Source organism: Drosophila grimshawi, unplaced genomic scaffold, assembly GCF_018153295.1.
Source record: "Drosophila grimshawi isolate 15287-2541.00 unplaced genomic scaffold, ASM1815329v1 contig_1377, whole genome shotgun sequence".
In the NCBI taxonomy this organism is placed as follows: domain Eukaryota; kingdom Metazoa; phylum Arthropoda; class Insecta; order Diptera; family Drosophilidae; genus Drosophila; species Drosophila grimshawi.
In genome coordinates, this window is record NW_025062900.1 from 13295573 (window position 1) to 13307996 (window position 12424).

General features: G+C 39.4%; 4 protein-coding genes across 5 annotated transcripts; 3 read left to right on the forward strand and 1 right to left on the reverse strand.

Moving 5' to 3' along the window:
* Nucleotides 1-102: 102 nt before the first annotated feature.
* On the reverse strand, nt 103-2142 carry LOC6562259 (tubulin gamma-1 chain). 2 transcript variants are annotated; one of them, XM_001988258.3, is made up of 4 exons: nt 1967-2142; nt 1703-1905; nt 1042-1644; nt 103-765 (listed from the first exon to the last, which is right to left on the reverse strand). In XM_001988258.3, exons 1-4 carry the CDS (start codon nt 2013-2015, stop codon nt 190-192), a joined length of 1431 nt encoding a protein of 476 aa, XP_001988294.1. In that variant the 5' UTR covers nt 2016-2142; the 3' UTR covers nt 103-189. The 2 variants fall into 2 exon arrangements, with proteins under 2 accessions (XP_001988294.1, XP_032591609.1); XM_032735718.2 differs by having other exon boundaries at nt 103-789.
* Nucleotides 2143-2664: 522 nt separating this feature from the next.
* On the forward strand, nt 2665-5089 carry LOC116805216 (recombination repair protein 1). The gene is made up of 4 exons (XM_032735717.2): nt 2665-3813; nt 3881-3961; nt 4037-4233; nt 4388-5089. Exons 1-4 carry the CDS (start codon nt 2829-2831, stop codon nt 5045-5047), a joined length of 1923 nt encoding a protein of 640 aa, XP_032591608.1. The 5' UTR covers nt 2665-2828; the 3' UTR covers nt 5048-5089.
* A 672-nt stretch (nt 5090-5761) lies between these two features.
* LOC6562258 lies at nt 5762-6429 on the forward strand. The gene has a single exon (XM_001988257.3). The coding sequence runs from the start codon at nt 5875-5877 to the stop codon at nt 6271-6273; it is 399 nt and encodes a 132-aa protein (XP_001988293.1). The 5' UTR covers nt 5762-5874; the 3' UTR covers nt 6274-6429.
* A 1039-nt stretch (nt 6430-7468) lies between these two features.
* LOC6561619 (chymotrypsin-like protease CTRL-1) lies at nt 7469-12308 on the forward strand. Its single transcript, XM_001988256.3, has 6 exons — nt 7469-7795; nt 8285-8635; nt 9606-9714; nt 9783-9967; nt 11380-11681; nt 11753-12308. Exons 1-6 carry the CDS (start codon nt 7720-7722, stop codon nt 11864-11866), a joined length of 1137 nt encoding a protein of 378 aa, XP_001988292.1. The 5' UTR covers nt 7469-7719; the 3' UTR covers nt 11867-12308.
* Nucleotides 12309-12424: the final 116 nt, after the last annotated feature.

A 12424-nucleotide genomic window follows, 5' to 3' on the forward strand; every position in this document is an offset into this window, starting at 1 on the left:
ATGTAAGTATGTAGTTAAAACAATTTATGCTGATTAAATACTTGAAGGATTTTGAATCCTTTCGTGTCAATAATTTGTAAATAATTACACATAATGTAAATGTAAATAATTATATATAAATATATATTCGAGCAAGTGAAGAATACTTTGATCATGGTACGCATATGGCACAAGTAATTGTTATTCGGCTTAAAAACCGACGCTATTCATCGATTTGGGTTCCTCAGATCGTGCATCGCCATCCACTTTGGGATCACGTTTGTTCGCCGAAAACTCCAAGTAGTTCATGCGCGTGGCCGCTTCGTACTCTTGCACGAGACCATCCACGATCTCTCGCGACTCGTCCAATTCGTTCAGATCATCCTTGAAGATATCCTCGCGACGAAATTGATCCAGGAATGCGCCACGCTTTCGCAGCTTATCATATTGGCTCAAGGTGCGCTCGAACAGCGAGCAGATGCTTGTATGATTGGCCAGCATCAAGCCCGAGACACGATGGCTGCTTTGCACGTATGGCGAAGAGCGGGATAGCGCCACCTGTATGGACGTCGGACCCCACGGTATAAACTGTGCCAATTTGCGCTCACGTATGCGCTGCAGCGATTTGTGCACCTGTGTCGGATCCACCTCGCCCTGTATGATGTTCAATATGGAGATGTAGCAATGATGATTGCTTTTGTCCGGGCCGGTGGACACCATCATGTTCTTTGGTTGCAGCAAACGGCGCATCACGTCCAGCACGGTGGTCTTGCGCACGTTAACGGCCTGATGCGAAGACAAGGGATTATGCTATAATAATTGTTTTATGAACATTATTGAATGAAATGAAATGAAAAATTAAAAAATTATAATGATATAGATAAAGAACCAAAATTGATATAGTGTTGAAGTGTTAAATTCTGAAATAGAATTGATTTTTATGTGCAATTGAAAATGATAAGGATAAAACAAATGCAGTAAAGTAATAAATTATTATTCGTTACCTTAAATAATATGTTAACTATTTATAGATATCGATTATATCATTTGCACTTAACTCACATTGTTACTGAGATTCGAGTCGCTGGTCAGAGGTGTGTAGCCAGTCATCAGGAAGTGGAGCTGAGGTGTTGGTATTAATGGTGCCGTGAGGCCAATGAGATTATTGTTCATGTACGACGGATAACGCAGCGTCGTTGTGCTCACACTCATGATAGTCGAGACTAGAGTATTGATCTGTGTAAAGGTTGGATTTTGTATGTGCAAACGATCGCAGGCAATGCGATTAAGAGCCGTATTGTCCAGTACGACGACGCTGTCCGCAGCGGTGGTCAGGCGACGGAGGGTCAACATTGAGTTGTATGGTTGCACGACAACATCGCTAATCTCGTCCTGATTTGGAAACACGCTGTATGTTTGAATGAGTTTCTTGGGATAGCGATCTGCCAGGCGTTCCATTAGGAATGAGCCCATACCCGAGCCCGTGCCGCCAGCAATAGAATGACAGAGAACAAAACCTTCAAGCGAATCGCTTCCGTCCGCCTCGCGGTCGATTATGTCAAAAATCTCCTCCTGCAATTTGTCGCCCTGACCGTAACCGGATGCCCAGTTGTTGCCAGCACCGCCGCCATGCTTGGACAGATATACGTTCTCAGGATTGTAAAGCTGAATAAAATTTGAATCGAATTGCAATTTAAGAACGCCTGACAAGATGGCTACTCACCTTGGAGTAAGCAGATGTCATAATGGTGTTTATAACACGTGGCTCCAAATCTAGCAGCACTGCCCGTGGTATATAGTGATCATCATCCGCCTGATAGAAGAACACATCCTTTCGATCCATGCCATCAGTTGCAAAGTCTTCCAGCACGCCGCTCGGTGAGATGCCATGTTCCAGGCACAGCCGCTTCCAAAACTCAAAGCCAACTGAAGATAGAGGTCTTAAATTAAGAGTATCCTGTCACTCAGAACCACAAATTCTACATACTTTGATTGCCGCATTGGCCCAGCTGTAGTGTAATTATTTCACTTGGCATTTTTACGAGATGCGGTTTTGTTGGTAACTGATGTGATTCCTCTTTACGTTTTCTGCTTAGTTGTGCGTCTTGTCGTTAAATGCGGCTAAGCGCAGTTCAATTTATATGCTAATTAAACTAAGAATACTAAAAATTGGTAACAAAACGAATTGTTTATATGATAAAACTTAAATAAAAGATACAGCGGGTATTGTCTAAAAGACAATCGAAGACACAATCGATGTCATCTGTGGTTGGCTTCTCGTTTCTTATCGATTAGATTTCTATCGATATCGATATCGCGCATATAAATGAATACTTATTTAAGGCCTGGTATGCAGTTCCCAACTCTTGCTGTTAAATTTGACAAGCTTTTTTGAATATAGAGAAATATGTTTGAAGTTAGGAATATTCATTGTTATAAGTGGAGGGTGTTATCGAGTTCATTCAAGTACAGCAAGGTACAAAATGATTATAAGAATAGTACTATAAATATACAAGAATTTTAGATTAAGCACAAGTGGATTAAGCTGCAGGACGGATACCCAATAGTTAAATAAATTAAAATTTGAAAATTCTGCAACAATCGAAAATATCGAATGAAAGCATTTACGATTGTTTTTTTTGCCAACTTCACGCGGGTCAGTAAAGGTGCCGGCTTGTGATAGCATTGCTATTGCCCGCGCAGAGCTAATAGTCGGTTGTCGTTTCTTCTTTATTTTTTTGTTGGCATTGGCATTTGAAACATTTTAAAAAGCAAGACAAAAGCAAGAGCATTTTGAAAAAGAGTTTCTGTTTTTTTGTGACTTATTAAAAGAGAAAATTTTGAGAATTATGCCACGCGCAAAAGTTGCAAAAAAAGCAACGGCCTCAGAGTTGCTTGCAACAAATGGCAATGATGCGTCGTCCTCAACTGGGACTGCGGGCATCGATCTGGTCGCTGATGCCATCAAACAGCCACCTAAAAGCAAAGCGCGCGGCAAGAAAATGGCAGCTGCAACGGCTGCTGGCGAAGCGAACGATGCAGAGGCGAACGAGACTGAAGTTGTTAAGAAGACTGCGTCGCGGGGCAAAAAGAAAGAGACTGAAAAAGAGGAAGTCGTGGTAGAGGTTGCAGAGCTACCTAAGCCGAGGGGCCGCACCCGAAGGCCGACTACTAAGGTGAGTGAGGCCGAACCACCTAAAACTAAAATCACAAAGTCGCGCGCCAAAAAAGATAAAACTCCTGCGCCCGAGGAGACTGAACTAAGTAAGGGACGCGCCAAGAAAGACAAAGCATTCCTTAAGGAGGAGGACGGTGTCGCACTAATCAAGGAGACGGCGTCCAAGGCGCGCGGACGCAAAATTAAGGAAGCAGAGCAGAATGATGCGACTGAATCGGCTGAGCCCTCAGCGGCAGGACGTGCCAAAAAGGATGTGTCTGTGACAGCCACCAAAAGCAAGGCACAAATAGCCGAGACAGATGCTCCACCACAAACATCAACAACAGCTACAGCAGCAGCCACAACTAAGCGTGCACGCGCCGCTATGCATTTAGCAACCATAAAAATGACTGCGGTTCTAGAGGTCAAGGAGGATCAAAAACCTGAAGACGAGCTAGCGAGCAACAAGCGTGCGAGGTCAGCGAAGACCAGCAATGAGAACGCTGAGGTGCCCGTCAAGAAACGGGGAAGGAAAGTGGCAAGTGTTGAGGCACCACCGATAGAGATGCGTGAGGTCCCAGCACCTAGCACCAGCAGGAAACGTGCACAGAAGCGTGTCAATGAGGAACAGGATGAGGAACTAAACGTGCCAAAGCCAACGCCAGAGAGCAAACCAGGTTAGTGGCACAGAGAGAAACTATTAATACTTGAATGGAGTTCAACTCATCAATATATCTCTTGCAGCACGCGGTCGCAAGCGTCAAGCGGCAGTCATCGAAGAGGATGCTGATGCCATTGCAGCCGACGCAGCTGATGGCTCGAAAAGTACGTTGGTTGAGCCCGGCTGTGGCGGTGTGGTATTGAAAAGTTTGCAAAATGTGCTTAACTTTTGTTTTCCAGTGTCCAAGACCAAAAAGCCAACAACACAAAAGGTGGATGCTGCTGGCAGCTATGATAAAAGTCTATTCACGTCGCCAACAGATAAGACATTCAATTTGAAAATCTCCAGCTGGAATGTGGCTGGCCTGCGCGCCTGGTTAAAGAAGGATGGCCTTAAGTTTGTGGAAGTTGAGGAACCGGACATATTTTGTTTGCAGGTAAATATCTTACGAGCTGCTATGATCTCATGTAAGTCATAATTCAACATAAGTTCAAAGGGAAACAGAATATCTTATGTTTGTATATAATTCTATAACTTTAGAAAGTGATTTGTATGCATTTATGTACTTAATATGATTTATCACTTTGCAGGAAACTAAGTGCATCAACGATCAGCTACCCGATGAGATTACACGCTTGGCCGGATACCATCCGTACTGGCTCTGCATGCCCGGCGGCTATGCTGGCGTCGCAATTTACAGCAAAGTAATGCCCATAAATGTGGAGTATGGCATTGGCAACCAGGAGTTTGATGATGTGGGCCGCATGATCACCGCCGAGTATGAGAAATACTTTTTGATCAATGTGTATGTGCCGAATTCGGGTCGCAAGCTGGTTAACTTGGAGATGCGCATGCGCTGGGAGAAGCTATTCCAAGCGTATGTACAAAAGTTAGATGCACGCAAGCCGGTCGTCATCTGTGGCGACATGAACGTCTCACATTTGGAAATTGATTTGGCCAACCCAAAGGCGAACACACGCAACGCTGGCTTCACCAAGGAGGAGCGCGATAAGATGACTGAACTGTTGTCCCTTGGCTATGTAGATACCTTCCGGCAATTGTATCCCGATCGCACTGGTGCCTACACCTTCTGGACATATATGTCCAATTCTCGTGCCCGAAACGTTGGCTGGCGTTTGGATTACTGCATTGTCTCGGAGCGCTTTGTTCCACGCATTGTGGACAATGTGATGCGCAGCCATTGTCTGGGCAGTGATCATTGCCCCATAACTGTATTTTTAAATGTCTAAGAACCAATACACAAAAATGTACTTCATTCCATGTTTTCACAATGTGTGTATTTTTCTTTTCTGTACTAATGTTTTAAAATCAGGGCCCGTTGTTTGCGTTTGTTTTAAATATTTTTTGTTATAATTTAAACATATTAATTAATTAATGCTTCAACATTCTATTGCATTTTGTATTTCAATAAAGTAAAAAGAGTACTCACAACACTGGACACGCTCTTTAATTTTGTTTATTTCGTCAATTTTCTGGCAATTTAGGCACGACTATGTGTCATTATAATGGATGACATTTAACTGTTAACTGTACTTTGTTTTTTAATGTGTACTTTAAATAGTTGTCTAACTGTTAAAATAGTTTTGCAGTTTATGTATATCATTAGATGGTCAACTAAAGAATGTTATATACAAAAGAAGGATATTAAAAATAGATAACAAATACGTGTGTATTTTTAATTGCCAAACAATATATCATCTATGTAGATACCATCTGGTTTATAATCATATTAATATACTAATGCATTTATAGGAGCGCTGTTGCGGTACAGTAACTGTTTAATTTCCGCATTTTTCAATTGCCTGAATATTTGTTTTGTTGAAAATGTAGTAGGCTTTGCTTTTTGCTTTAGAAATTGAAGGAATTTTGTAATAGTTTTACACAGTTGGTCGAGTTTATTTCTTGTGTTCGAATTAGTCAGTTTATTTGGAAAAATTTAACGCACGTATAAATTTAAAATTTTCCAAATACTTGCTAAAAAGTATTCATCTGAGAGAGGCGTTATTGCAAATTCATAACTTAGCCAAGCCGACGATATCTGCACTTGGTGACCGGCATGTGTCCTAATCAGCAACAGGAACTCTTGCCTGACTGCCAAATTTCCAATCGAATGTTGATGTATTCGATGCTGCAATCGCTGCAGGAAGAGAATCAGGACGCCGAGAAGGTGGACACCCAGTTACGTGATCGTTTCGAGGTGTTTCGCCAGGTGACGGTCAACTTCCCAATGCCGCTGCACGCCGGACTCATCTACGAGTACGTCGACGATCTATCCGGTGCGGAAAGCAGCATCTCGCTGGAGAACAATACGAGTGGATCGAGTGACAACATGTCCAATGAAAGCAGTAGCTCCAACTTGTTCGCTCACTGTGATTACAACAAGGATGCTGTGCGCAGTGCTCTGGAAGAGGAACAGGAAGAGAAACAATTACTTGACCGCGATGAAGCAACCTGAACAAATCGTCTAGTCAAGAAATGCGTAAATAATGTGCAGCACTTGTTATTTTTGCTGTAAAAGCGCGATAAATGATGTTAATCACAACGAAAGTAAAATTTACCATTAACTAAAAAAAAAAAAGAAAACGAATTAGCTTAGTACAAGCACACACACATTTACACACATGTCCATATATATATGTATATGTGCAATAAAACATTAAAACATTTTAATGTGCATTTTGTCGCGCTTGTTTTCATGTTTAAAAAAGTGGAACCGTCGCTCTACTCACTCGGCCGCTTATCAAATCAAAATGATCTCATTCCAAATAGTTTATTATAATATATATGCATACATATGTACGCACATGTATAAAACAAGTAAAACTAACTTAAATAACTTCGTACTCGCGGCCAGAAGAAAGCTTCGGCTAACTGGAATTGGGATGTGCGCTGCGTGTAGAATGTGTTAACATTTTTATTTTTCAACTAAAGCACGTTTCATACATTATAATTAAATACACGATAAGCATATATATTTAATCATATGCTTATGGTTTCTTATTTATATATCTTTTAAAAATTACTTATTATTAATAGTTATTTGAATTTCTTGATTTTGATGCCAACTTCGAGCGAAAACCAGAAGCTTACTTGAAACAAGATAACTTTCAGTCTCTATCCACATAAAACTTTCAATTTATATGTTGTTTAAAGCACTTTCTAGATTATTATATTAAATTGATATCAATTATTTGCTGGGAATCAATTGTACCACTGTGTAGCTATGCGCATCCCAATAATTTATATTATTTTCATTAGTATTAACAATTACGGAAAAAAGTGCAACTAACTGTCGCATCATTTACTCATTATGCCCCGCCCTGCCAGACTAGCCATATTACAAATAAACTGATTTTCCTACATTTGTGTGGAAATATGTAGATGTGAATGCTCTCGACCACAATTCTGTAACGTGTGGTAGGCATAATAACACAATATAAAAAAAATGCAACCAGACTCATGCATTAAAACTAACTATCTAATGACTATGTATGGATATATATATGTGCATGTGATCCACATATCATTCATGAAACAGCGACTCATCTGCTATCAGAGTAATGAAAACTATCTACAAACAAACGAAACAAAACAAAACGACAACGTGGAACGTGGAAATGGTTGCGAATTGAGACCAAACTGTCATAAAAATCAGTTAATAACCAGCGAAGAGTAAACGAGTAGCAGTTCCCGCACCTGACCATTCAAATTTCGTTTTCATTTGGCACGATCTTTAATAGCAGGTCCAACGTCGAGCCGTTTAGTCGAAAAAGTTTTGTGAACGCGCACGGTTCGAAAGTAATACAAAAGCGGCAGTTATGTAAACAGTTCCAACAACAGAAATATATTCAAAACATTTTTGTCAAATCGTCCAATTGCTGTTGGCTCAGCTCAAATAATAATGCGTTCGTTATCTGCAACTATTTTCGTTATTTGCAATATATTTGCAAGCATTCGAAGTGAAGCTGGTGAATTTGGTAGGTCATTCTGCGGAGAGCTTTAAAGAATTAGAGCAAAAATGATAGTAAAATTTTCAACTTGAAAACGCACTTTGAATTGATATATATGTAATAAATAAAATGATCGACTAACTAACCATTATTTGTCACAAGTTCTGTCAGAACAATATTTCATGCTTAGATAAAATCTATCTCGAACTCGTTAAATTCAGTGAAAATACAAAATATATTCTTGCTATCAAATCGATGGAGTCAAAAAGCTTGAAAGTTTTCTTAAATTATCAAACAAAATTTAAACAATTTTCTTATTACCACATTTTCCCATTCGGACAGACAGTAGGAAATTGTACAAAAACCTTTTACCTTCCTATAAATATAACAAAAATACTTAGAGCTAAATGTAAAATCCCAGAAATATATAAACTAATATGAAATATTAAAATGTTGGCAGATTAAGTTATAAAAATAATGAAACCAATCACCAAACCCTACCCACTTTACCTCCAGAAAAATTAGTTATTCCACCAACTTATGGGGGCGTGTCCAAGGGGAATACAAGCGCCGCCCATTCGGTGGCTGCTCGCTCCTATATCGGGGGCCATGCCGCGAATACGGAGTGCTCCTTTGGCACAGAATGCACACCGCTGCACGACTGCACCACTATGATTTACGAGGTGGCCAAGAATTGTTATTACGGTGACAAGTCGCTCTACTGCGGCAGCGGCGAAGAGATGCCCTACGTGTGCTGTCCCAGCAGTCCGCTCGAGAAGAATCAGGTGTGCGGCAAATCCCTGGTGCAGGGTCATTTCTACAAGGGACTCGGCTCGTATCCATTTGTTGCCCGTGTGGGCTTCAAGCGTAAGTAGCTGATTATCTGAACTTAAATTTAATACCCAGAAAGTACAGTTTGCAGACCACAAGCACAGATCAACGGTTGTAGTCAAAATAATAAAATAATAATAAAGACAATAAAATGTCAAAAAATGGGGATTTATATTGTGCTAATACGACTGAGTCAAAAATGCTTGACACATCATTCAAATAACATAATTATAAAAGATTAAAGTTAATAAAGAGTATACTACTATTATTTTGAGCGAGAGTTCAAGTTCAATTATAAAATTGCGAAACCGATATATATAAATATTAAAATATATATATACGTTATTATTATATATGTATCTATCATATTCAAATATGTATAACAGATGTACAAAATGTTTTTTTTATTTATTATAAGTTATCAACATATAAGTAATTATAATAGATGTTGATCATTTTTTATGTCTACATTTTTTTACACCTTATAAGACTGTAAATTTGTCAGTTTGATTAAGCAAAAAGTTTGATTAAGCAAAAGAATTCTAAATTCCGCTCCATCCGTATCTATACCAAAATGTTATCAAGATATATAATATCTTTTACAAGTGCTGATCAAGAATAATTATACATATATTCTTTTTTTGGGTGTCGGCAAAGACTTCTTCAGATATACATATTTTACTGGTGCGAATCAAGAATATATATATAATTTCATGTGTGTCGGCAAATCTTCTTCAATGCGGTACACACTCCACGACATAATTATACAACCCTCTACAAGATTATATTATATTATATACCTATCCCTTACATCTTAAGCAATATCTCAACCATTTCTTTAGCATAATCATATTTTTAATATTTATTTTATGATAAAAATGTAACAGAAGGCGGCAGTAGCCAATCGAAAATAGCCCTTAATTTACATATATTATTTTATTGTATAAAATATATATTGTATATCTGTAAGTAATAATTGTAATAATTTTGTACCTTTCAATTTCAGATATCAATACGGGCGCCTTTGCTTATCCGTGTGCTGGCTCGATCATTGCCCGACGGGTTGTCCTAACCGCTGCTCATTGTGCCTTGGCCAAGGCCGATGGCCATCGACTGTAAGTGTGCCAAAGGTTATTGTGTGCAACTGCAACTGTAACTGCAACTGCATCACTTTCCCTTGCAGGTCGTCGGTGCGCGTTGGCGAGTATGACACCTCCAGTGATCCGGACTGTGCCAGCACTGGCTTCTGTGCACCGCGCTCTGTCAATCATGCCATCAGTCATGTGATTGTGCATCCAGACTATAAGCAAGGCCAATATCATCATGACATTGCGCTGCTAGTGCTCAAAACCCCCCTCAACTACTCGGGTAAGCATCGATGCCGGGTGGGACTGTGGGACTAGGAGACTAGGGGGAGGGTGACACAGGGACTGTACGCTGGTTACGCTTCGCAGTGTCAACGTTAATTAAAAATCGTTTTGCTCTATGATATTTTTCGAGTCGCACTCGCTGCCCAAGTTCAATAATGTCAACTGCGTCTCTCATATTGCATGTCGCTAATTTGAGGTTAAGCCAAGGCAAGCGGGTGTGTGGAAGGGCTGGTGGGGTTAACTTAATTGGCCAACAACTAGCTTTTTGGTGTACATTTGTGCTTAGTGTAGCAAGTAATTAGCTAAAGCATTGGTCGCTGAAAATCCGTTTTCGATTTTAGCCACAGTTCAATGGGCATGGACTTTGTATTGTTTGAGGAATGAGTTGAATAGAATGAGCTGAATATTTCATTTTGGCATTAATTTGCGAGCATTTCAATTAAGTTATCGATTTTGTTATTTCTACATATTGATGCTGTACAAGAATATAAATACTTATGCCTTATACAATTGTGTATAGACATATCAATAAACAATTAAACAATAATCTGTCAATATTTATGCTAGTCTGTTAGTGCTTAATAGCTTTAAGTATGGATTCGGTATCGTTAAGCACAATCTATAGTATTACAACGTTTATCATTATTTTATAGAACATTATCGTATTCAAATTGATTGTCCTGCTCTCACACTGTTCCTGCAAATCCAATAATTGTAGTTTATTGTACAAAACTTTGCCTGTGCAGCAGCGAGTAAAAGATTTTAATTGAATTTTGATGCGCCAATATCCATGCGATCTGTACAAATAAGGGCTATTACCGCCACCTGGCCCGTTGGCAGGCAGCAAGTCTTAAAAAAACACATTAGCCTCACAACAATGGACGCGTTACCTAAATTGCTGACCAGCTTGTGTTTGCTGGTGATTTTATGGCTATATACCTGAATTGCTGACCAGCTTGTTTGCTGGTGTTTTTATGGCTTTATAATGTTTAATGGGCGTGCGTGTTCGAAAAACGAACCAAGTAAAAATGTTTTAGTTGCTCGACTAAAAAATACCCTCAAACTAGATCCATACCCATCATAATAAATTAATAGACTTGATCTGTGCGTGGTATACAAGAGCTTATCATCCACATTTGAAGATTCATTTAATGCTGATTAAGGACATAAATATATACTTTATGATGTCGATAATACTGCCTTCTGCCTGTTATACACACTTACACAACTTGATTATATCCAATCTACCCGTTTTTAATAAGTGACTGAAACAATGTTGTAAATTATCGAAGCTGAATTTGAGAGGCTCATCCTCCTGATGAATGGAGCGATACGCGTATTACTCAGTAAACTACATTTTGAACGAACTTAAAAGTTAATCACCTTTTCAATCTTGTTGATCTTCTTCAGTGGCCACACAGCCGATCTGTTTGCAAAAGACTCGTGCCAATTTGGTGGTGGGCAAACGGGCAACGATTGCCGGCTGGGGCAAGATGTCCACATCGAGCATACGCCAGCCGGAGATGTCGCATCTGGATGTGCCTCTGACTAGCTGGGATCTGTGCCTGCGCAACTATGGCTCAACGGGTGCCCTCGAATCGCCCAATTCAATTGAGGGCCAATGGATGTGTGCCGGCGGCGAGGGCAAGGATGTGTGTCAGGGCTTTGGTGGTGCGCCTCTATTCATCCAGGAGAGTGGCATCTTCTCACAGGTATGATTGATACTGATTGATACTGTCATTGATTAACTATTCAATTGTTTCTAACAACTCAATTGTTGCAGATCGGCATTATGTCCTTTGGCTCGGACAATTGTGGTGGCCTTCGCATTCCCAGCGTATACACCAGCTTGGTTTACTTCCAGGAGTGGATACACGATAATACGCCACCGGAATAGTCACGTAGCCACAAGCAATACCCTAAGTTAAGCATCGAATTCAAAACATGTATATATTGAATATACAATGCAAATTTCGTATATATTTTGTTTTGCAAACAAAAGCGTAACTATATTTTCCGATCTTTAAACAAAAGTGTGTTGATTTTAATATATAATGCCCGTATATATTGTACGTAAGTTGATATGCGACCGACCATCCCCAATACAACCACGCACACAAATAATTTAATTGAATTAATTGAACTTTGACTTATGAGCAACGGAGAAGGCCACAAATTATATAAAATGATCTTTCATACAAATAATGCTTTGCGTAGAAATTCAAGTGCACTTTCAACAAAATTTTCTTTTAATTATTTAGTAGTTTCGTAATTGATGTGACTTTATTCTATCCATCTATACTCAATATAACTGGCACCATTTAACAAATGAGTATTCCCATTTTTTTCCAAGAAATACATTTTTATTTTGGTATAGAATATCTGAAATATTTTGGATGAACATGTAGTTAAAAAAAGCATAATTGTTGCTAGAATATTTAACTTACTCTTTGCT